The sequence below is a fragment of the Glandiceps talaboti genome, chromosome 14, assembly GCF_964340395.1.
Source record: "Glandiceps talaboti chromosome 14, keGlaTala1.1, whole genome shotgun sequence".
Classification (NCBI taxonomy): domain Eukaryota; kingdom Metazoa; phylum Hemichordata; class Enteropneusta; family Spengelidae; genus Glandiceps; species Glandiceps talaboti.
This window is the reverse complement of record NC_135562.1, coordinates 16,887,432-16,912,680: the sequence shown is the minus strand read 5'-3', so window position 1 is coordinate 16,912,680 and position 25,249 is coordinate 16,887,432. Positions and strand designations below refer to the sequence as shown.

Below are 25,249 nucleotides of genomic sequence, written 5' to 3'. Positions count from 1 at the left end.
GTCAAAGTTGAAAAATGCACCTAGCAATCCACCTGTAATGGGAAAAAATTTGACTGGTGTGGTTATATAGCATACACCGACTGATTTAATACAAAATTCCTCTTTTGGTAATAACTTGTACTTCACCACACCTGACCTCACCACACAAGACCTTGCCACGCTAACACCCCCCCCCCCCCCACACACACACACACATACATATTAAAACAAGGAAACAAACAAACAAACAAACACAGACACACACCATACCACATGCTCACTCACTTAACCATGCCTATGGCGCTACTTTCAGTTATGCTTAACAATAGCAAACTTTGTCACGTGTATATATGTGATGTATTGACCAGAGAAAAGTGCGGTTCACAATCATTAAGTTAACAAAGGTTCTTTTGAACATATTAAAAAACTTACCTATAACTCCCATGATCATAAATACTAACAGTTCATACCATTCATAATTCAATGCCTATAAATATACAAAAACAAAGTCTACGTAAACTTCATCTAGTAGGTGAAATCAAAGTACCAAATTAAAATTTTGATCCAAACGCAAACTTGAAATTTGTTACTGGAAATTCTTGACAGTACATTTCAGTCTTTGTCAACAGATTGAAGTTAGTCTCAATAGGTATGATACTGTTGACTATCAATATGATATAGTCCAGTTATAAGAAAAACAAAAGATTGCATAATTACACCACTTGGAGTGCTGCTCACAATTTGGAGGAGTGAGGGCCATGATAGCTTATAGCTACACATACACTAGGACGCATTTCCCAGTGATTCATTCAAGGCAAAAATTGGTTGTATTAATCTCAACCAGTCAAAAACATTCAAAGTTTTTTCAAACTTCAAAATCTTTAAAAAAAAAAACTCAAGAGTTGTTTTCATCACATAATGCTAACTACATTGTATAATAACCTGCCATGTGATTTTTAGATCTCATTCCCATCATCTAGGACTCCATCTTGTGACAGTAATTCATTCAAAAATGACTTCTAGATGGGTAAGGGAGGCCTTAGTTAATTCTGTGTTTCTCATCATAGCACGTACCTTCAAAATCATGGGTCAGTTTTTTGTTGAAAATTATTTTAAACAGTAAAAAAAGTGGGTGTAACTATGTACTGTACATATTGTTGATACATACTTTCAATTCATAAACATACATGTTCTGAATGACTCAGAAATGACAATTAAACTCAGAAGGACACTTTTAACCATTTCATTTATTAAAAGGTCCTGAATTTCAGCAATAAATGATAATTTTTGTTCAGATATACACCTGTGGTGTTGCCATATTACAATCAGTGATGTTAGTCCTTTTTTTATTCTGATGTAGAGGACATTGATTTTTTTTCACTTTTTTTTTACCAGATGAAATACATGGTCGATTAGATCATGGCAGAGAGACAGAGAATTAAGTAAGGTTGCCTTATGATCAGAATATGCAAGTCTGAAAGCATAAAGAAATAAGTATTCAGTAAAACTTACTGTAAATTTTCCAAAGCTGATAAGACCAGGACTGGACAACTCACCGGGATGACCTTTGACAGCACTCAATAGAACATTGACTGTGAATGTAGACACCATTGAACAGAAAAACTAGAAGAAAAAAACAGAAAGATGTTCAAATATACTTAAAACATATTCCAGTTCAACTTGTTCTTACAAATGTCAACAATAGACCTGTGGACTAACGGAACCTGTTACTAACAGAGAAAGTAAACAAATGAATTGGATAAATAATACTTGGCACAGCATGTTGGAACAGCAGAGATTTGAATTACACACCATGGTTTGATAAGAACAGTTTTATGGCCTTTGCATGTGTACATGATATGCCATGACACTGTTCTTATCAAATGATGGGATGTAATACAAGTCTCTGTACTTCCAACATACTGTGCCAAGTGTTATTAATCCAATTTTGGTTGTTCACTTTCCACTGTCTGATGCTTGAAGTTGTACATTCAGGTTGGATCTTCACTTTGGCGGTTGCAGAATAAAGTGACAGGGACGTGATGAGTACCTCTGCGTAGGTGTAGCTAGCGCCCTCAGTGACAACCTTTGGTCACTTTTAGAGTAAGTTGGGGAAAAAATACTAATTGTGTGGCAGAATTCAGACATTTGGTAAATTGGGGTTTGTTCCAAGAAATGTTTTACTGTGTGAGTAGAAATTTTCATTAATAACTGATTTCAAGTTAGCAGAATTCAGACATTTTATTCACTACGAATTATATTGTTGGATTATGAATATATAGTTTATACATTACGCAGTCCGTACACTAAATACAGTGTGATACATTGTACAGTTGGGATTAAATTCCAGAGGTGGGTTAAATTAACTGAATATTCTTGTAGCTTTCATCTTGCAGGCATGGCAATTTTAATCAATTTGTTTTGTCACAAATTCTAACCTTGGAAACAGCAGCTAGCAGCAAACAAGTTTATTACACAATGTATTCAGGGCAAGATTACAACGATGGTCACAAATATGATTTAAGTTAGGGGGACTGTAATCATTCCTATCCATTACCTAACACTGTAATGAACCCCTTAGCTTATATCCAATGTGACAGCAAAGTCGGTCTACTGTTCAGATTCATATATATATCCTGTAATTGACGATTCCAAACCAAGGATGAAATACAGATGCATGAGAGCCTGCTCAAATCACCTTGTCAACCTTTCAAATTGTTGCATGGAACCAACAAAATCCTAGGTAACGCCACAAGGAAATTACAAAACTCATACGAGAGATATTAACCCTAAAGATGCAATAGACTTCTCATGCAAAAGACTCCTTAGGTCAAGGACTTTTTTTACTACACAGTTAGATCTTACCTAATCTACAATTATCAATTTCAACTTGAAAGGAATATTAAAAATACAACCAATCCTATTTTTTCCTAGGTGGAAATTGGGCGTATGCAAATGAGTAAACTTGTCTGCATATGTACAGACAGGTCTGAGTACTTAGAAGGGACTGTATGCATACATGCAGACTTGATGTTGTAAGGTTAAAGAATGTTATAATCGACATAGTAAATTAGGGGAAAAAAGGAACCGCAATGAATGTAAATTGAAATTGAATTTTCCGGCTGACTGGACTAAACCACAGCGCCTTGGGACAATGAGGACCGACTCAATACTTCATTTAAATTGAAAATGACACTATATGTAATGGCTTTGCCACGTTATTCACATTGGCAGGGTTTTTATATGATTATGGCACTTACAGCTATGTTAATGAGAGATTTAAGTCACTTTCATGCATAGTTTTTATAATTGGATGGTTTCATTATTTTGTACGCCATATTTGCTGCAAAATAAGTACAGAGCAAGGACGCCTCAATCCCGTCTCATGGGAGTGTTTGGTTCAGTCTTACTGTCTTGGGCTAGCTGGATTATTCTATTCAGTAGACACAGGGAATTTTACTACCTTAGTTTGTATCTTTTATGTCATCCATCAGGGATGTAGCTATAATTTTAACAAGTAGCTGGTAAAATGAGAAAAAGTTCGCATAAATCTGCCTAGTGATGCTAATAGATTGGTTGAAAGAGAATTTTTTAAACAAATTCCTGAAAAGGTAGCCGGCAAAATATTGCAGAGTAGGCGGTTAATGTTGCCGGCTACCGGCCCTTATCTTCACCCCTACTCGCATGCTATTAGGAAAATCCATTGGGGAATAAAACCTAACAAAAACATGTTACGTACCTTGCCAACTAAAAATATTTAAAAAGTTGGCAAAATGCTACTAACTTTTTACTACTTTTACAATAGAAAGACTTGAAAATTTGCAACTGGTAGTGCAAAGTTCAAAGGTAAAGGTCAAAGGTCAAACTCACTATTCTCCATGTAAGCCTCTGGTTCCAAAAACTAGCACCTTCTTCCAATGTAAATAAGACTCCGCCAACTGGTGCACCGAATGCTGATGCTACACCAGCCGCTGCTCCAGCTGACACAAAATCTCGCTTTTCAGTATCACATCGAAAATATTTGAAAACCTATGAAAAGAAATTTTGATTAAGTTTGCGACAAAAAAAAAAATTCATTACATACATACATTAAAATCACAAGATTTACATAACTTAATTTAATATTATGATTTTCTGAGAAAAATTTGAATATTATTTGCACTTAATCTATTAAATTGTATTCATGCGAGTCACAGCCAAGTTTGTGTTGTCATATCCATTATTTTCCTGACAGATATTAATTGCTAACAAATAGTTGGCGGCCATTTTGATTTAAAATATTTGTTTGCTTTAAGATAATTTTCTATTTTAAATGTGAGTGTTAACGTCTGTTTTAATAAGTTGTATAAGAATACATGTTCATTATTAAGCCAATGAAACAGCTTTTATTATATAACATCATTACTTTTGACCAATCACATTGCAAGACAATGAATGCCATGGTAACTTTGACTGACTATAGTAATACTACTGATTATTGCATTTTCACTGCGACGAATCAAACTGCTAGCTAGTTATCACATGGTCATCTTTGACCAATCACATTGCTAGTTATTCTATCATTACTTTTGACCAGTCAAATTGCACTTCATCACATGACTTAACCAATCACAGCTGATATTAATCATATGTTCACTTTTATTAAACCATTGAAAGCTGATAATAATCCCATGATCAAAGCTAATATCACATGATCAATTTTCACCAATCAAAGCTGATACTAATCACATGATCAAAGTAAACATCACATGCTCACTTTTAACCAATCAAAGCTGATATTAATCACATGATCACTTTTAACCAATCACATCTAATATATCACATCAGTTTTAACCAATCAAAGCTGATATTAAACCCATGACCAAAGCTAGATCACATCAATTTCTACCAATTAAAGCCGATATCAATGATCAAAGCTAATGTCACATGACCACTTTTAACCAATCATTTAGCTAATATTAATCACACGATCACTTTGACTATAACAACTTTTAACCAATCAAAATGAATGAAACAATTTAGTTTTTAAAACCACCCACAGATGTTAACATCATCCATAAGTCTAGGTGATCAATAACTAAAACGACAGCACGATTAAACCTAATCCTAATGGGATAGTTTGTATCTTTCTCTAATTCATCTGAGATTTGAAATGTTGATTATCAAGATCTGACGACAGTTCAACATTCCCAAGTGTACTTGCATTTTGTCTCTAACATCCTCAACATTTTCTCAAAGGATTTCAAAATCAAAATGAAATATTTATCAACATATTCATCGTTAAAGAATTGCGACAATCCAATTTTCGGAACTAATGACTTTTTATTTCCCTATTGTACAACTTGAACAGTTGCGTTTATAAAATTACTAAATGTGTAGGCGTCTGACTTTGAAATATCACCACTAATCAACCAGATATATCATAAATATGAATTATGCTTTTTTATAATTGGATTTCAATTTTCATTTTTTTTTTCAACAAAGAAGTAAATTTTGCTAATAAATCATGGGTGAGAAACTCAAAGTTACATGAACTGTGTAAACAGCTCTTAGATGAAACTCACGTTTACCTCTAAAATTTTACATTTTCTGATTTAAATACCAAAGGTAATGCATGAGAAAGTACTATCTTTTGGCTGGCTAGACCATATCTGTGAATGTTCCTTGTAGACTCATTTTTATGTGGGGTGGGGTGGGGGTGGGGGTGGGGGTGGGTTAAGGGGGTGGAGGTGTTTGGTTTCTTGATACTACCGACAGAACATACCTACCTGTATACATCATAGATAAACAAGAACAACATCCACATGTTCTGATGTTTGGTTTCTTGTACTTTATTTTCAATTTGATCAGTATCAATTTATGGATGCATTGTCATCAATAAATAATTAAGTAATAAATAAATAAATAAATAAATAGACAGACAAACAAACAATGCTTTAAAGAAAGGAATGAAGAAAGTCTAGATTGCAAAGAAGATAATCTTACCTTGAAATCTAAGGATTTGAATCGTCTTGACCTAGCTTGTGATATGCCAGTAGCAACAACAGCTCCTGAATGGATCATAGGACCTTCCTAAAAATATCAGGAATTATAAATGTTAGAAATGATGGAAATGTGATATACTGATGTTTTGAAAAATCTGTAAATAAGGATTTTTGGGATAATATTAATTCAAGTCGAATATGATAGAGTTAGAGACAACCTACACAGAGTTAGTTACTTTTTACATACATTTGAATATTTTTGCAATTAATTACGAACACAGACTATTTGATTGGCCTATTTGGCATTATGTTATTCTTAGACTAGTAACTAAATTCCAAAATAAATATATATTTTTTGCCCTTTAAAAATCATGTACTTGTACAAGGTTTACCTTTCCAACAGCCAGTCCAGCGGCCATGGACATTGTAACACCAACCACCTTGCACACCAGCGTTTTCATGGCAACAACATTTGGTATTTTAACACCATTTAGATAACATTTTATTTGAGGTATACCACTTCCAGCAGCTACAGGCTACACAGAAAAAACACAAAAAAAGTTACGACTTGACATTTTACTGAATTCTTAATTTAGAGTACTGAGTTAAAGAGACACACCACTCCAGGAAATAAAGGTATTTTCATAAACTTTGGGTTTTGGAGATTCAATTCATGATTTCACGTAACATAAATTTTGTCAAGAAACACCAAAGTCTTTTTAACTATTTATTTGAAGGTAATTAGAACTTAGAAGTCATGAATATTCATTGTTCATCTAATGCATATTCGTGTCTGCTAACACCCATGAGGCAACAGTGTACCACCACTAGAACAATACAAGTATAAAACTGTTTCAATCTGATGTTTCTTGGCAATCAGGTGAAATTTATGTGATGTGAAATAATGAAATGACTCTCCAGAACCCGAAGTTTATTAAAATACCTTTATTTCCTGGAGTACTAGTAGTGATCCCCTGTATGTCAATAATTGCAGCATTCAACAAAAATGTTTTTCAAATAACTTGTCTAACTTTTCTCAACAACAAATTTTCAGTTGTTGGCATCAAATCTAACTGCACACAGTGTTTTTTTTTCTAAATGAACACACACACAAACTGTAACACTTAGTAGTAAAATTTCAAACTGTGTATACGTACATAGCATTGAACACCATAAAGATAAATTTTGTGCATAAATGTTGTAAGAAAGTTTATCTATCAGTGAGATCCAGGTATATAAATTCCAAAGTCAACTTTGATGAAATTTATTAGTTTGATAAATTCAGCGAATTAAATTGTGACATTTTCATTCATACAGTTGGTGAGACTTGCATCCATTTAAAGTTTCTCTAGAATTCAGCTCCAACTCTCATTCATTTTAGGGTGACTTTTACTGAACCAAATCATAACGGTTCATTGGGAAAATGATCCAGGCATAAACATCTGGTACTTTAGCTAGCGCCTGTACTTTCATCATTTGACTCATCAAGTTTACTGACCCAAGATATAGCGGTTCAATGGCAAAGTGTCTGTATATGGTACTATCATCAATATTCATGAGAAATGAATCATGATGAACTTGATGTTTCTTTGAAATTGTAATTAATACGGCGTATTCCGGTTATCGAACTTCCGGTTGTTTCGCAGGAAAGTATCGCGAGAGGGCGCACCATATCTGACAAAGTGAGGGCCAGAATTTTCGTCATGGCATCTAATAGTATGGCGATGTATGAAGCTGTCAACAAAATGGGCGTAAAAGAACTCCGTGCATTCATAAAAGAGTGGAAAATTACTACTTCTAAATCTACTAGATATCGCCAGAAATGCTGTCAACCTTGGTCTTGAAACACTAGAAAATGATAATTTTCTGAGAGAACGGAAGAGGAGACGAATAGTGGATGTCAAGCATCAAAAGATAGAACTAATCGACAGCGGAAACATTGAAAGTTGGACGGAGGACCTTCGAAATATACCTGATGTAGACATGATAAACATATTTCTTTACCTTACTGGTGTCTGTTGCTGGACAAAAGAACGATTAGAAAATTACAAATCTGACAACAGCTTCCAATCTGATTAAAATCCGATGTAGATGTTGGCTGATCGTTCATTGCTATTTTACCTTCGTTATTTTGCCTGACCTTCTTGGTACATGTTTACATTTTTTAGCCTGCCTGATCGCCTCCTCTACGATCAGGCTAAAAAATGTAAACATGTACCAAGAAAAATAATATCAGGCAAAATAACGAAGGTAAAATAGCAATGAACGATTAGCCGACATCTACATCGGATTTTAATCAGATTGAACAGCTTCCAGCTACAGTCATTGCAATATTGAGAGTTCGGTCGACAATTACCAAGCCACATGTTTATATTGTAACTGATGTCGCCGCATACTTACCTTTCTTGTTTATTAGAACAGTGGTGTAGCACCACGGGTGAAATCATAAACTTTGTCCGGAAAAAAACATTTCATGTACTGGTTATAAGTTGGCATAAACATATGTGTATTGATATACTCAACTTTACTATCACACTTTGGTTAGCTTGCTATTTTTCATTCAGGACCATCAGTGTATAAAAAACCCCATTGAAGTCGGCAACGAATCATAAATATTGTTATTGTGATTGATGTACCACACCGCCCACCCCTTCAATGAATCGGCCTTCCATGTAACGTTTACGTGGTTCACTCATCATACCATGTCTTATACCGATCTGATTAAAATCCGATGTAAATGTCGGCTAATCGTTCATTGCTATTTTACCTTCATTATTTTGCCTGAATTGACCTTCGTTGTACATGTTTACGTTTTTGTCCTGATCGGTAGAGGAGGCGATCAAACATGTACCACGCAGGTCAATTCAGGCACAATAACGAAAGTAAAATAGCAATGAACGATTAGCCGACAACTACATCGGATTTTAATCAGATTGGTTTTATACAAGCTGCAATAACTGTAGCGTATATTGTGATTTTGAAGGTTCTTTCCCCTGTTTTTGTACCTTTTTCCGTTCCGATGTTTGACTGGAAGCAATCACTACAATTTCTCCAACGGTAACGCAAATGGACGAGGTCACACTGAAAACGTGAGTGAGATGTCAGTGTACTACCCGTTTCAAAATGTTGCTACTTTTGGGTTTTCCTCACGTTCGAATTGCAGAGCCAAACTTACGCGAAATATTAGGAGAACGAGAGGTTAATTTGCTATTTCGTTATTTGATGGGCGATAATGCAATATTATAGCGTAAAGTTACGGGAATGACAGACAATCTTTAGTCAGTGGTTACGATGCCTATAGAGTCTATGCTTTGCAACTATGCTCTACAATTCTGGCCCTCACTTCCGGTTCTAAAACAGCGCCCCTAGTGGTCAAACAATCATATCTTTTATCTTTTCGGGGCTTTTTCGATAACCGGAATACGGCGTATTGTAGGTGATGTAAAATCATGAAATGACTCTCCAGAACCCATAATTTTGTGAAACTGTCTCTTATACATAATTTTCTCGGAGTGGTTCCCTCTTCAATATGTGTGTAATTATATATAGGCAATCACGAGAAATACATGTGATGTAACATCATGAAATGACTCTCCATAACCCATAGTTTATGAAAATACCTTTATTTCCAGGAGTAGTGTTCCACTTTATATGTATGTCAATAATTGCAGCATTCAGCAAAAATATTTTTAAAAATTTTCTCGGACTGTTTCACCCTTCAATATGTGTGTAGTTATATATACAGGCACATTGTTTTCTTCTAAAGTAAAATTTGATTTATATAATACTTACTGAACCAAAGACAACTAAACTTGCAGCTATGACGACTCCCAGTATATTCATAGATAGCCATATAAAGAATGGTATATACAGACAATTACTTGGCACACACTCATTAATATCTGGACATGGGTCAAGGAGCAATGAACTTGGTGACCTTGTAATGATCTTTGTGACCTCAAAACTAGGTCATGTAATCTGCTTAATATTATGTACTTACATATGTACATCAAATGTATTAAAATCTTTCTACTATTTCTAGTATTTGTTGTACACTAAATACTAATAGTTGGCAAAAATAGGGAATGTATTTACAAGTTACACATGTTCAAAGATACTTGGGGGGGGGGGAGAGAGAGAGAGAGAGAGAGAGAGAGAGAGAGAGAGAGAGAGAGAGAGAGAGAGAGAGACAGAGAGACAGAGAGAGAGAGAGACAGAGACAGAGACAGAGACAGAGACAGAGACAGAGACAGTCGAGAGAGATAAACAGACAGACAGACAGACAGTCAGTCAGAGACAGACAAAGAGAGAGAAAGAAATAGAGAGAAAGACAGACAGAGAGAGAGAAAGAGAGAGAGACAGAGGGAGGGGAGAGAGACACAGACAGAGACAGAAAGAGAGACTGAGACAGACAGACAGATAGGCAGACAGACAGATAGATAGCCAGATAGACATGTCATTCCAAAAAACAAAAACAATTTTATAAGTGTACATCATTTTTCAAAGGATACAATTTATAAGTACTGTAACTTTAAGTTCTGTCAGTTTTTCCACCACAATACCAATAGCTGCAGCTATAGATCCAGTACATACTCCTATCATGAACATCACTAACCATTTCACGATGTCCTTTTTTACAACACCCTGTAAAACAACAAAGAATATAATAACATTTAGGTGATAGAACCAGGAGATAAATGATAGTATTTTACAACTTAACTATCACTGTGACCCATTAAACATTCATTTATAGTCAGTTTATGTATCTGCATACATGTTCATCTTTTTACTACTGTTAACTTGTCAATTTTCCCACCAAAAGCTACTAAATAAAATGCATTTCTGCAACTTTATTTTAGATGGAGATCATTACAGAAATTATCAAATCTGCATTCTCTCAAAATGGCAAACATTTGGAAGTGAGTGATACATACTGCCCTCTGGAGTCAATAACTCAAAAGTCACAGACATCTTGTATTTCTTTATTTCTTGGCATATGACCTAGCAAAGACTTTGTGTTTGATTGATTTACTTCAAATATCACATCAGATCATACATGAAAGTTGTGAAGTACACTGTGAAATTATATTTTCACCTGACTAACTTGAACTATCATTGACAAATTAAATGCAAACATAGCTTAAGGTCTTTTCTACACAGGAGTGAAAAGTAAAATAGCTTGGACACCCACATAGATGGCCGGAACTCATCGTAATAGCCCCCTCCTTCAGGCCTGAAAAGATAATAATCATGAACCTAGGTGGCTTCAATGTCACCAATAGTAAAGTATTCACACTGAAATTTGAAGTGCTTTATTATCGTGTTTTGGTATGGCAGTTATCAATAAATAAAATAACTTTTAAAATAAATTTACCAATTGTCCGATTTATGATGACAGACATAAAATTTAGATAGCTGGAGAACTATTTTCTAAGACTGAAAAAAATCGTAGACTTTAAAAAGAAATTAATGGACGTTAAACTATTGTGAGGGCAACCCCTTTTCTTTTTTTTAGTGTTACTATGCTGTATCTTAAACTCGTGGAAACATTGACTATTTGAATCTGTTTATACTCTGCTAGCCAAGATGTAAGAAATGTTTAATGTACAAAAAGAATACCTGGTCATTCTAAGTCATGATAACGCATTATTTACACGATGTTGTTTTCAAATGAAAATGCAACTGTTTTGCTGCACCTACTGTCGTAACACAGAGATGCCAAAAAACGAACATGAAAATTAACTCAACAATTTAAAAACTCTGCCAAAAGTGGATTTTTTTTAAAACAATACTTTAGACATCAAACATGGAATCCATGTAAATGGACGAAAATGGAAAGATTTAAATATGGAATCATGTAAACAACCGAAAACATAACAATTCAGAAATGCATATATTTGACCTTAGGTATGACCCCAATGATGACGTACAAGTTTACGTGTGTCCCAAACCATTGTATTATGTTTGCACATGTGTAAAACACCATCGTTTTTTTATTTGTTCTGTCTTTGGTGTTTCCGTGTAAATTGTCAAAATGTTTGCCAGTCTGTCACATAAACAACACATTGAAAAATTAATTCAAATGAAAATAAATTCATTATCATTATTCGCTACATTATTTGTTATCATTTTCATTTTAAAAAATTGTCATCTAAATGCAGCCAAAGTCACTGGATATGCTACACTCTAACTAGGAGTCAAATCACCATTTTTTGTCCAATTCATTTCTTAAAATATCATTCTCAGGTGGTAATGTTTAAAATATGTCATCACTTTTCTGTCATTTATGATCATTTTCATGATTGTGGTCAAAAATGAACTCATGGCATGCAAAAAAATTTGGAGGAAAACAAAAATCTGGTTAAAGAACTAAATTTTGATAGCAACAGAAATACATAACATATGGTGAAAGGTATCACAGCACTATCAATTTCCAACATTTCTGCACAATAAAAACCTCAATGTATAGTGATAAGCATTCTCCATGAAACCAAAACCGTACCATGAGTGGAAAACGTATTTGCAAAATGCAAACTAGAAGTCATGAATTATTATCAAGATGGTATGTCACATTTACTATCCACAGTGTAAATAAAAGAAAGCTAATTTAAGAAACTCACAGTTCATTCACCTTATTACAAAGTAGGTCAAAGTTCAGCGTCTTTTAAATCACTCCATTATGCAGAGATTAAAGAGTTGGAGAGAGATGGCAGAGCAGCTGACAGTGACCTTTTGCACAGCAGACATTATAAGCCATTTTGAAAAAGATAGGCCTATCTTATCATGAGTGCAGCCAGTGACTACACAAAGTGTATACTATTAGATATATTTGATATACGTACTGCACTTAATGTAGTGATTGGAATTAGTTTCTAGGCCTGTACACGTAAAAATAAAACATTAAGAATTTTTTTTTCTATTAGTCCTGAACTCAGAGAGTAAAATAATTTATCTAGTATATTTGGTTTAAATCACTCAGCCTTCTGACAGCTGTTATTGTTAATGGGTGAATAACACAGACTTGTCATATGACAGCAGAGGGGTGATGTATACTACTGGTATATCCATCCCTGCATTGTCCATGGCTTTAAGGTTGTCGTCTGGGCTAGGACGACAGGTGAATTTATCAATATGTAAATCCATTCAATCTGTATACAATTAACAGCTTAAAGGCCAAGGTCCACTATATAAAGAGGATTATGGGTAATGTATGCATATGCATGAAATTCAAACTGCTGTAAGGAGCACTGACTTTGCCCTCATGTCTTCATCCAATTTTGCACTGAAAAAGTTTCGCATGGCCCTCATGCATTTGTTTTGAAATAGCTGGGGTGGTACTCATACACACAGGGGCATGTAATATTGCATAGATTGTTGTTTTCCAGGTCTACAGACTAAATATAACAACCTTTTGAATATATATTCCTACCTGTATAGGGAAAGAGAGTATACGTAGTACTATAGATCGATACATTTGTAGCAGCAAGATTCGTATGATATTTTCCTAAGAAAACGGAAATCTAAGCAATAATACACGCCCCTGTGCTCGTACACATCGGGATAACTCAGAGAAGCACATGTTTGTGATTTTATTGACTGTTTTCTGAGATGGGACATTGGGTTTGGAAATACAAGTTTAATCAATCATAAAACAGTCATAACAGATACTTTCAAAGAATTAGAACACGGAAGGAAAATAACGGGAACATCAACGACATTTCTACCAAACTTGAGATCGCACGTAGCTAGCTACCTAGTGTACAGTAAGTATGGAAGTGCAAAGCTTTGTCCGCTCTGACCCGTGCGATACTTGTGAAGTTAATTTTGAAGTTTTCACTATTAAGTTGTCAAAACACGACCTACATGTAATCTGTAAAAAAAAAGTCTCATCTATCTAACGATTTTGGTGTGATAACGATCGACCAAATGCTGACGCCAGTGTGTACGTGTGCAACTGTAATCTAGTACCTTGTACAAATGATACAAGTAAGTAAGTTTATTCGTACCCAAGAATTTCAGTGATACAAATTGTCACTGTGTAATAGTGTTTGGATCGTGTTAGAACAGGTCCCTCAAAATATAATTTTTCTTGTTATAATTTGTATGTATAAGTTTATAGAAATACGTGTTTCACCCAGACTGGGTGTCTGGCCGTACGTACGCACCGGAAAAAAACGTAGCAGAAACACTGCCACTAGACAAAAAAAAATATAACAAGGGACTCTTCGGATTAGGCAAGAACTACATGTAACCAATATGTGTGAACAGCCACTAATATGTTGATAAACTACCTGGGTCGGATTTACCAAATGCTCCTCCCAGATAAACAAACGTATTCAGTTGCACATGCGCAAACCTACTTCCGTAGCGTGGGCACATAGCCTGTTTGGACCTTGGCCTTTAAGTCAGACCAACTGATTTAGCCAAAATATAGTATATACATTAGGTATTCTCTGAGTTTGGAACTAATACAAAATAGGGTTCCTGAGCAAGGAAACAACATTTTGGATTGCAATAGGAAGGCTGTAAAACTATTTCAAACCAATTTTATCTCACTTTTGTATGGTAGAATGTACCGCATGTCCAGAAAATCAAAAGTTTATAAAATCTTTCCAAACTTTGTCAAATGAAATCCTCTTCCAACTTCTTTAGAAAAACAGTATATTAAGTAATCTGAAATTTCCTCATTTGTTTTTAAGGAAATCAACACTTATTTTTTCTTTTTTTAATTGCTTTTACTTTTTTTACAACTTTTTTTTTCTTTTTCTCAAGAGTTATATTTTATTCAGTGGCTTTACAAATGTAATGGATTCTAAAATGGCTTGTTTTAAAATCTTATTTAACTATATTTAAATCTCACCCACACCCAATTATAAGAATATTTAATAGTATATTTTGAATTAAAATGAAGTCAAAGGATGTTATTTGTAAATGAAAATTTCCATGCACTGATAATTTCTTTTCTTCATTAATATTCCAAATTAAATCTCAACTGCATTGATAAAATGCAGAATTTATTAAAGAAGACTCCATTTTCATCGGAAAGGAAAGGTCGCTCATTACTCCATCGTCACTAGAGGGCAGTATTTATTGGAACTGTCTATTATCATTGTATCAGCACTAGAGGACAATGTTTATGGAAAGGTCTACCATCGTATCATTACTAGAAGGCAGTATTTATTGGAAAAGTCTATTATTGTATCAACGTGACTAGAGGGCAAAATTCATCGGATAGGTCTATTATCATTGTATCACTAGAGGGCAGTATTCATTAGAAAGGTCTATTATGATTGTACGCCATTTGTATTAATCACTATTGTCACTTTGGTACATTCTCAAGCCAAACTGTCAACAAAGAAAGCACTTAGCTGGGTTATTAGCACTCTAAAATCATTCTAAACTCATAAATTCTGATGTTTTTTATCAAACATATATAGTTTCATAAACTCCTTTTAGTTTTTCCTTTCCCCACTATCTGTCTTGGTACAATCACGCATTACTTTGTCAAACAAAGTTTCTGACCTATTAAATTGCAAAATTCCAAGGTACAATCATTTTAAAAAAGTAAATGCAAAACTCGAAAAGTGGCGAATTGATTTACTTAAAAGTAGTCACTGACAGCAAAAGCAGTCATTTTGACCCAGACAAACATTAGGTTTCTAAACTTTCAACCCTACAATCTTTTCAAACAAAATCATTCTGGCTTGTACAATGAAATCCCCGCCATTCAATAAATCTGAGGATAACTCCAAGACAATCTGTATTATCATTAGTCAGGCAAATGTATATTTAGTCTAGATACTGAGAGTCTCAGCGTCCGACACACAGTATCACGATATGAATGGTGGACCTGTTCTTATTTAAATAGAGTACTTTAATTAGTTCAACACAGAACTCACTCTCACCGTTTAGTTTCTGTGTATATTTTATCAAATAACTCAATCTGTCCTGACAGCCTACCTAAGCATCACTGTAAACTCTACTAAGTGGCCGCATGTAAATCTTGAAAACTCATTTATCTGTTGAGGCCTGGGGTCACACAGTCAAAAATGCTTCAGTCATTCTTTTCTAAAATATGTTGGTTTCAGGTTTTTCCTAAAGTTGGGGAACCTGGTAACAGAAAGGGGGAATAAGGTAACATCTGTTTTTAACAAAAGACTGTCATGGTTTCCAATACATTGTATCATAATTTTGGTGTGGAACCCCTGTAAAACATCATATCGGTACTCAGGTAAATTTTACCTGCTTACCGCTGAATTATAATGGCTTTGGTTTACTTTTCCAATTATCTTGCATTTCAAAATCATTTTGTATCAATATGGGTGAACTTGATTGACTCCCCTGGTTTATCACATTATACGTACACTGGTTCACTTTTTTTTTTGTAAACTTGTTTGATATGGGGGTGGTGTGCGCGCATTCTGTCGGGGATACCTGAATACCCTGACTGATTTTGTCAAAAGCCTTGATTAACTTTTGTCATGAAACAAAATGAATGAAATGCTCTTTTCATGAACTAGAGTTAACGTTGCTACTGCTGCCATGACTGTAGATGACATCAACAGTCCAGACAGTTGCTTAATCCTGCCAGAGATGGCGCTGTTTTACAAAATGAAGACGAACATTCATTTTTTCTTATGTCGGAGCTGAAAACTTTGGTCGGTTGGGTAATGATAAACAGGAAAAGAAAGAAGGTCCTAACATCAAATATTTATGACATATTTCTGAGAGGTACACACTACAATAATTCTGCCGATGCACCTTTTAGCTGTACTCATTTCACAGACTGCAATTATACACGTACATATATGGTTTGTAAGGCGATGTCTTTGACGAACTAGTTTGCAGACAAACACAGATTATTTTTCCAATAGACCACAGCCGCCTGGCCCTAGAACATGAAAACAGCCCTGGGCTCAAAGGCAATTAAAATATAGATGGTCCAATACACAACTTGTTGGCATGATGCCTATAAATAAGACCTACACAGATTGAAAGACTACAATCAGCAAGTATAAAACACACTACTGGTCAAATGCAATTAAAATTGGAATATCCTGATCTGCCTTCGAGTGTACATTTATTTAATATGTAGTTTTGACTTCGGGATGATCGCTCAATGTCACACAAGCTCAATAATCGAACTTCATTCATTTAGGCGGGAGGGGATTTGGCATCAAAATGCTCAAAATTGACATTCATTCCTTTTTCCAATATTTTTTTATATTATTGGCAATAGTGTAATTTTATTGTTCTCCAATATTTTCCTTTCTTTTTTTAGCCGGAAAATACTCATGACACAAGAGTTGGCACTATGCGTCGCTACGCTTTTACAATGATAAAAGACAGTTCCAATAAATACTGCCATCTAGTGTTGATGCAATAATAAATACTGCCCTCTAGTGATGATGCAATGACAAGAGACCTTTCCTTTCCAATGAAAATGGAAAGTCTTCTTCAAAAACGGCCCCTTAGGTCACTCGTATTTTCCTTGGCTGAACGGGAAAAAAATATAACATCCAATTATGTCAAAAGGACTGGAAGCAAGCTTTCATAGCAAAAATGTTAAAAAATTCATCTCAACGTGCGGCACATTCTACTTTTACAATCTCAACTTTTTGCTTCTTGAATGTACTTTTAACAAATTGCACATAAATCACCTAGTTCACAGAAATTGACATTTGAGAGTAGCCATGAAACATGAACCAAAGGAAATTTCTAATATGGCCACATAGAGGCTGCATAAAGTGCACAGGGTAATTTATGAGACTGATAGAGAGCAACGAGGAATTTTATGTATGGATTTGTTGTTTCTAAAATTTACAAAGGCGGCATTAATTGTTTATGGTTAGGACTTTTGTGAATCACTACCAAGGGTTATAGTGTGGAATACACTATTAGTGTCGATATAATTATACTGAGTCTGTTTATTATATGTGTCTATTATTTTAATTTGTCCAATAGTATTGCTTTGGTTATTTGTCATTTTTTTACTTTCAAAACCAGACATTTCAGTTTCTACCTGAGAATAATAGAATATATTTAAACAATAATGTACACCCTCCCAGCCCATAATGGACGAAAGCAAACTTTGAACGACATAATGGGCGAGGCGACAGCCGAGCCCATTATGGAATGCAAAAGTTTGCTTGAGTCCATTATGGACTGGGAGGGCGTACATTATTGTTATTATTTTATAGTTTTGCCAATTAATTCCAGTGAATTTGTAGACCGAGAAACGCAAAACAACGTATAATATACACAGCGCTGAACATCGTCTGCCATGTTCGGCCCGGAAGCTGAATACTAATCATAGCGACACACGTATGTCACGGTACACGTACACACACATACACTTCAATGAACTGCTGTGAACACAAATTTGTTTCATGAATGCTGATGCGTTGTATTTTTAAACAGTGGAAATGATAATCATAAGTAACAACATACATTTCGAAAAAATACCTAGTCATATGAAGAAACAGAACAAATAAGCTTGTATTGTTATTCTTGTTCCGGGGCCGCGATGCCCAATAACGGAGTACATTATCAGTAATAATGTACAGCGATGACGTCACAAAATTCACTGGAATTGGTAATGCTATAATATAATGTATTATATTGCATTGTATTGCATTGCACTGTATTACATTGTACTGACATATTGGTATAATGCAATTTTTTTTTAAAATTTTTTTTTTTTTTTGCGATGGGTTTTGAATCATTATACAAGTCTTAAAAACAACTGCACCAGAAAATATGGAGTACACCCTCTGACGATGCTGATGAGACATTGGCGAAAAAAATGTGGATTCGCTTTTGACTCTGGAAGTAGAATTTTCACGAGTAGAAAAATATGAAATTCCATATCCTGGTTGTCCTAAGTCACGAAAACATATATCTTAGTTCTGAAATGTGAAAAATACGCATCAAAATATTGCAAATCGCAATAATTATTTCCAAGAATATTTTTATGTATCGTTTGAGTAACAGTAGTAAATGTTCTTTCTATGATATGGTTCTGAATTCATTCAAGCTAACGACATTTTCTATTTTGTGTAAAAAGAATTATTCTTACAATTCTTCAAAAGCTGGCACTTTTCTGCATATACTGGAATATCATTTTAGACTAAATTTACTGATATTATTCTTTTTAATAAATTATGTCAAAAATATGGGCTAAAAATAGTGCCAAAGGCTTTGTAGCACAACTGTATTCAGCTGTTACGATGGGCAGGTCTCATTGTTAGGCATACTTGATTACATTTTTGGAATCTGTATTCACTTGCCTACCCATTCCAGGTTTCATCTTTGCAATATACATCATTTGTCTCCAGGGTCTGGCAGTTTTTTGAGTTGAAGTCATGCATGCATACACACACACACACACAAACAAACACAAACACAAACAGACAGACGGATGGACAGACACTGCACCATGCCTATAGCACTACTGCACTTTATTAGTTCAGTTGTGCTAAAAATGATCACGTTTGATAGAAATTAAGAAATAGTGTGGACCACTACATATGTCAGTGTTGTCGTCTGTCTGCAGTGACGCACTAGCAACAGCAGTTATAAGAAAACCTGTAGGCACTAGTGAACCTTGAGGTGATAAATGCACGGTAATAATGAAGGCGTTATAATGCAGATGTCTGTCAATGATTACTTACTTCTATATCAACTATACAAGTATTCAGATATAAATTACTTTAGACGTCTGGGTTGATATATCATCGACAGCAACACTTTTTACAAGATTGCTTACTTGTAGTCTCAAAACCTTAATTTACCATGTGAAAACCTTCTGTGAAGTAACGTCATATATTCCCACAATTTACAGAATACTGTGTTTGCTATGCTGTTGCCATACTTCGAATTGTTTGCCTAGTTATCGTAAATTAACATACTTTTCTTGGCAAATATAGCATATTGTAAATCTGGAAATTTTCGCAAAGGCCTAATAAAAAATTGTGTGGTTCCAATTACCTCAATTTTGGAATAGGTAGGTAGGTAGATTTTTTTCCATGTGTGAGTGTCTAGTTCAGGTAGTTTTGTTTACCAGTGTTTTTCATATGGTCTCTGTGTTATTGGTTTCTTCTCATCAGATGTTCTAAGCCATTACAACAGTGTTACATTGTCTTTTTAAGTTGATGTCAGTTCCCGCATCCACTATTTCTGGCGAGACTTCATAATTTTTGCGATTTTGTTATTTTTTTCTCAAATGTGTAAAAAAAGTTTAGGGTCGGCAGTGAAAAACTAGGTGGAGTCGGGAAACTGGAACCACACATTTTTTTTTATTAAGCCTAAAGACTTATTTTCTCTAATTTCGCTGGAAAACAAAAATGCAAAAATAAGTACATGTAGTGACTAAAATGCCTTTTTTGCACATGAACACAATGTACCTGTCTGGTAATTAGAAAAAATAAGTAGTGAATAAAATGCCTTTTTGCACATGAACACAATGTACCTGTCTGGCAATTAGCATAAAAATTGGTCTTTGAGACCTTGCTGAAGACTGTAAAATTGCAAAATTTTGTTGTAGTCAAAATATCTAGGTTGACAGTATAATTAGACTGACTGTACAATACATAGTTTTAACCCTTTAGTTGCCGTTCGACGGTATTTATCCGCGAGATTAAGCTAACACACGCTATTTACAAATTGATAATGTAACTCATAGTTAAAGACATTGCTGAGGGGCCAGCTGTCAGATATGAGTAAGCTAGGGAGCCATACACCCACTATGTTGTAGTATGTACGTTTGACCGTGTTTGACACAAGAAAACCGTGATTTTTACATGAATTTTAAGCAAAATTTGTGCGAGTTTTTAAAAATGGCGAGAACGCGACCATTACGCACAGATCCGTAGCAGGTTGGGGACGTTTCTAGGCTATTTTTGATGTTTTTGTTGTTGAAAATCAGTGTTCAAGACGTCAGAACTGTGTATAGACACACATGGGATCAAGGTCCGCCATATTGGAGATTGTAGTGTCAACAAATCGAACCTCGGTCGTAAAATGGCCAGTGTCGTGTCATTGAAGAAGTGTAAGGTCAGCTAATACTACGATGTCAAAATGGCGACGCTCCGAAATTATTATAGGCATTGCTGTATTTATGATCGTCAGCGTGGGCAAGGTATCGATAAACACTGTGGTGCACGGCAATCAAACAAACGGTTCGTTGTAAAGTAATTATCTGAATGATAACAATGTCAACATATTTGACATCGCAAATCTGAATGCTATACATAGAATGCAACGGGACTTGGGATGTCAACACAGACATGTGTTGATGCCAGGTGACAGAGATAGAAGGCAAAATAGGGCTAAAATTACAATAAAAAATTGAAAATATTTTACTCTCACTTATACAAATTGAAAATATTATATAAAATTCAATAACTTGACTGTAATGGCATCCATTTTGAATATTTAATGAGGTCACATGACCGATATTTGCATTTTTTTGGGACCGCTATCTTTTGGTAATTCCAAAAATACTTGGTTATGTGTCGTCAAATATGGTCAGTTTAGACTCCAACGATCCTGTAATATGGCACTGTCACTCTCAGAATCCCCGTTCAAGAGGACCAATTTACTATATGTCCGCCATATGTTGTATGGGGTGAAAATCAGAGTTTTGCTCCTAAATCTTTACATATAATGTAATATTTCAATATTATTGCACAGCCTTGTAACACTGAGGGATAAAATGCAATAACAAATTGAAAATATTATAGTCTTACCCATACAAATTGAAAAATGGGCAGAGCATTCAATAATTTTATTGTAAAGGTGGCCATTTTGAATATATAATGAGGTCACATGACCAATATTTGCATATTTTTGGGATGCTTTTTTTATGACCAGTTCAAAAATATATGGTTTCATCAGATCATCATTGGTCAGTTTGGACTCAAACAATCCTGCAATATTGTACTTCCACTCCTTGAATTGCATGCAAAAATAACGAGTTACCACATGTTTACCAGGGTGAAAATCAAAATTACATACATAAATCTTTACATATTATGTAATATTTCTATATCATTCCACAGGCTGGTAACATTGTGGGCTAAAATTCTATAAAAAGCTGAGAATTTTGTACTCTCACCAATACAAATTATAAAAATGTGAAAAATATTTCATAACTTTACTGGTTTGGCGGCCATTTTGAATATATAATGAGGTCACATGACATAAATTTGCATATTTTTGGAAACTCTGATATATGTAGATTCCATAAATATATAGTTTTCCTGGGTCATCCTTGGTCAGTTTTGACACCAGGTGTTATGTAACATGGTACCAACACCTATATTATACCCTCTCAGGGGCTTGGGGTTCAAAGGGTTAAAAGTTTACTTTTTTCTCCAATAGTCTCAGTATACTACCACTTTCTGATACTGGTAACCAAATTGATGGCGACCAGTAGGTCCCATATTCCTGTACAGAAACCAGGGAACCACATGTGTGCGTTAATGAAATTGCTTTTATGTACTGGACTTGGTAGACTGTAACACAAAGCATATCATATACATCTTCTAAGTGGTTGCATCTTCTAAATCATCGTATAACAACATGAGTGGACAGGAGTACCAGCTGCAAAATATGGTAACCCTGTGATAAGAATTGGTATTTTGTGAATCCTGGACTATTTTTAATTCCAAGCCAAGCAATATATACACAGTGAAGCATTTGTATTCAGGGGAATTAGCAATAGGATTATCAGTCTGTAATTTAGAATCAAAATTCTTCACTCTGCTTTGAAATCTACAAATTGTCCAGACGGACTGCTGAAAATTGAATTTGGAATGAAAATTCAGTGGTCATCACACTTAAGACCCACTGCTAAAATCAAATCCTGTGGAATACAGTCTCATTTGCTTGAAACTTACACCTGATGTGTAACAGATATGGAAAACATTGCCAATCCTTATTCCTCTTAAGAGCATCGGTTCAGAAACGATAAGTGTCAAAACTGATTTATCTTGAGTCCATTGGAGACTTCTATCTCTCATATTTCCAGTCCAGCTGTATGTACTTCTAAAGTACCGATACTAGTCCTGCCCTACGGCAACTGATGGCCTTTCCAGTTTCTACCGATATGGGCACTTGAGAACCTGCACATTTTGGGTATCAGTTTTCTACGCTTTGCACACATCAATATTTTGGAGATATATTATTCACTAACAGTACCATCTTCTTTGTGAGACTGAAGTATATGTTAATGACCTATGGAGCCTTGTTTGTGATAGTTAACATAGAGGGTCTTAATTTCGTCGGATGTTGTACATAATTATGCAAATCATCCTTTCAAGTCTGGATAACTTCATGAAAAAAATTCCTTCACAAATAAGGTTTTATTGCAAACAGATACTTCTTAATGTAGTATGATAGTTGTAGAAAACATTATTGTATAATACAATTTAAAATATTTTCCAACCATTTTTTTCTACTCAAATATTTACCAATTACCCATACATACTTTTGGCATGATTTTCAAAACCAAAAATATTTAATATTTAAAATAATTTACAATACCCCTATAGGTAAAATAGTAGTGCATGTATTTAATTTCCTGTTAGTGCTGCTCCTAACATGCTTAGGTGAGCTCTGATATAAAAGGGATGCAATAAATAAATACATAATTTTGTATAAATAAAATAAAACCACTGACTGAAAACAATTTGACCCATTTTTGATATGATATGACACTTTCTGTCTTTGTCCTTTCATTGTGTTGTTTTAGAACATTTTCAGTGTTATAAAAGTAGTCCTTTGCTGTCAATCGCTGGTAATAACTACTTACTCTCATTTCCCAACATCTTATTATTTTCAATATGCAATAATAGTATTTTCTGTTTTCTCACCTTGTGATTTTATAACATTTTCACTTTCATTGTAGTAGCCCTTTGCTGTCAATCACTTGGTTTATTCAGCCTATTCTCATCATTCATGTTACTGTTTTTAGAGACTGAAAAAGACCTCCTATGTGGGGTCGAAACATTAGTAATACAAACTTTTAAAACATAGACTAAAGGACTTATACAATATTTAACTTGTTAATCTCTTTGACAACACATGAAGGTACACACCTAGCTGGTCTATGGCACTTTGGGGGACTGTACTTCATACTTCTGCCCCATTTGCCTCCAACAGGCCCCAACTCGCCTCAACTGGCACCACAATTCATACGCGCCATCTTGCCATCAACCAGATCAGAAGTGCCCTCTGCCCAAAGTGTTTTTTGCTTATGATAGATTTATTTGACATGTAGTTATTTTTGCCTTTGTTATTTGTGTCTTGTAATATTGCTTTTAGTAGCATTTTTATTTCCATTTAACAACTTGCTTTCTAACTTATTTGGATGTGTGTGTGTGTCAAATTAGCCTCTTTTATCAAACTCAATTTTACTTAAATCTCAAGTCCAAGTCTACAAGTGCAGTTGTAATGACTGCAGTTACCATGGCAACCTCCTTGTAACTACTTAACTTACAAATACTTAAAACCCATCATCGTAAAACTACAAACCTACTTTTCGGCACTATTTGAGACACATGCCGAAAATGGTTTGTCAGTAGAAAACATGTTACTATTGCTAATGGCTTGCAAAAATGTTAAATCAATACTACTTTTGAAAAAAAAAAGAACCTGACTTGCACAAATGTAGTCACCTTGTGGAAAAATGTGTTGGTTTACTAAAAATACTCACACCTGAAATCTTGGTGATATCGATATTTTTCAAAGAGGCGTCATATTTTGACACTTACATGTATGGTTTGTATTCTAATTTCTATTTTTAACGCTTTACGATAAGATCCTCTGTTTTAATTTCATGCTTGAAAAAATGTGATTGAATGTATAAAATCACTGAACTGTGATAAGATTTGAATTACGCAGTGGTTTCCAGTTAATAACAGAGAAAATATCCTTTAATACTAGGTAATGTGAACAGTTTATGTAAATTAGTTAACTAATATTCAATCTCAAAATGAATAAACAGTATGGCCGTTTTAATTTCATGCTTGAAAACATAAGATTGCATGTACAAATCACTGAACTTTGGTGAGATTTGAATGACTGTGGTTTACAATTTTGAACAAAATATCTTTTAAATTGAGCACTGTGAACAATTTATGTAAATTAGTTAATTAATATTCAATCAATATGAATAAATAGTAGTTAATATGCTTGAAAAGATGTGATAGAATGTACAATCACTGAACTGTGGCAATCGATAACTGAATGGCAACAAAATGTTTTAACATCAGGTATTCAGA

General features: G+C 34.6%; 1 protein-coding gene across 1 annotated transcript in view; it reads right to left on the bottom strand.

The window, feature by feature from the left end:
- The window catches only part of LOC144445343 (H(+)/Cl(-) exchange transporter 7-like), a 163,174-nt gene that overhangs the window by 16,964 nt on the left and 120,961 nt on the right, over positions 1-25,249 (bottom strand). The window contains exons 3-8 of the mRNA XM_078134883.1: positions 10,488-10,607; positions 6,356-6,499; positions 5,965-6,051; positions 3,850-4,008; positions 1,492-1,602; positions 412-466 (exon numbers count right to left, since the gene is read on the bottom strand). Of these exons, the coding sequence (XP_077991009.1) occupies positions 412-466; positions 1,492-1,602; positions 3,850-4,008; positions 5,965-6,051; positions 6,356-6,499; positions 10,488-10,607 (676 nt within the window). The remainder of the gene's footprint in view (positions 1-411; positions 467-1,491; positions 1,603-3,849; positions 4,009-5,964; positions 6,052-6,355; positions 6,500-10,487; positions 10,608-25,249) is intronic.